Raw genomic sequence first — 1,099 nt, 5'->3', positions numbered from 1 at the left:
CCCCAAGAAAATGATTTTTTAAAAATACATGGTATTTTAAGCACAAACCTTTCTTTGTAAAGTATAGAACATTTACATTTGTGAACTTCTAATAGTGAGAAAAAAACCTAAGAGAAAACATCTTAAATACAAAATTTGTGAGAGCTATGTTTCACTAAAATTTCCTTGGGAAAAATGGTTTCAAAACATACAAATTCTAAGTAATTCAAGCTTGCCAGGAATGCTTCCTTTAATAAAATGCAGGCTTTAAACTATTAATAAACAAAACTCATGTTCTTAAGAGACCCTAAAATTAAACATGTAAACAAGCAAGAACATGTAATAAAATTTTAAAAATGACAATAGATTTTAAAACAAAGGATTTTTTAAGTTTAAAAAGACAGAAAACATTTTGAATTTAAGCCTTATTCTTGAAATGTATTTCAAACGAGGAGCTGCTAATTCTTGCCTCACTCCCCCAATAACTGTGTTGAGTATTACAGTTAAAGACAGACTAGAAGGAAATAAGCACCATTATTCTTAAAATATGGTCTTTTGTTACAGTGAAGATAGGCCATGTTTTTATAATGAAGATGAAAGCCACACTACAGGCAAATCATTTTGTTGAAAATAGAGTAGCTTAATTAGGTATTTAATAATTCCTTAGGAGTTACATATTGTCCCACATTTTGTATCAATCATTAGCTTCTATAAGATTTCAGAATACACCACACCATATATTTCAGTATCAAGTCAAGTTTACATACCTCATTTTCAATGTAGCTATTGAGAAGCTCTTGGCCCAGTTGTCTAAATAAGCTACTCTGGATGGGTAGATCAATACTCTTAACTTTTCCTTTTTTAATGTTCTGGTTTAATCTTTCTTGTTTTTCTGAGGAAGTTGACTGGAATAATAATGGAAAAAGAAAAGTACAAATTTATAAACTATTTAAAAATGTATTTAGTGAGAGATTTCAGGTGAAACAATAAAATAAAATGATTTATTTAAAATACTACTTTGATTATAATGTTTCCCCGAAGGTAAGACATCACCCGAAAATAAGACCTACTCACAGTTTTGTCTCTCACGGAATATAAGGCATCCCCCCAAAATAAGACC

General features: G+C 29.8%; 1 protein-coding gene across 1 annotated transcript in view; it reads right to left on the bottom strand.

Moving 5' to 3' along the window:
• The window catches only part of HSPA4L (heat shock protein family A (Hsp70) member 4 like), a 49,204-nt gene that overhangs the window by 12,074 nt on the left and 36,031 nt on the right, over window positions 1–1,099 (bottom strand). The window contains exon 13 of the mRNA XM_045287395.1: window positions 747–884. Within this exon, the coding sequence (XP_045143330.1) occupies window positions 747–884 (138 nt within the window). The remainder of the gene's footprint in view (window positions 1–746; window positions 885–1,099) is intronic.

This window comes from Echinops telfairi, unplaced genomic scaffold (genome assembly GCF_000313985.2).
Source record: "Echinops telfairi isolate 266 unplaced genomic scaffold, ASM31398v2 ScPeMD7_14;HRSCAF=57, whole genome shotgun sequence".
Classification (NCBI taxonomy): domain Eukaryota; kingdom Metazoa; phylum Chordata; class Mammalia; order Afrosoricida; family Tenrecidae; genus Echinops; species Echinops telfairi.
This window is presented reverse-complemented; position numbering and strand designations above follow the sequence as displayed.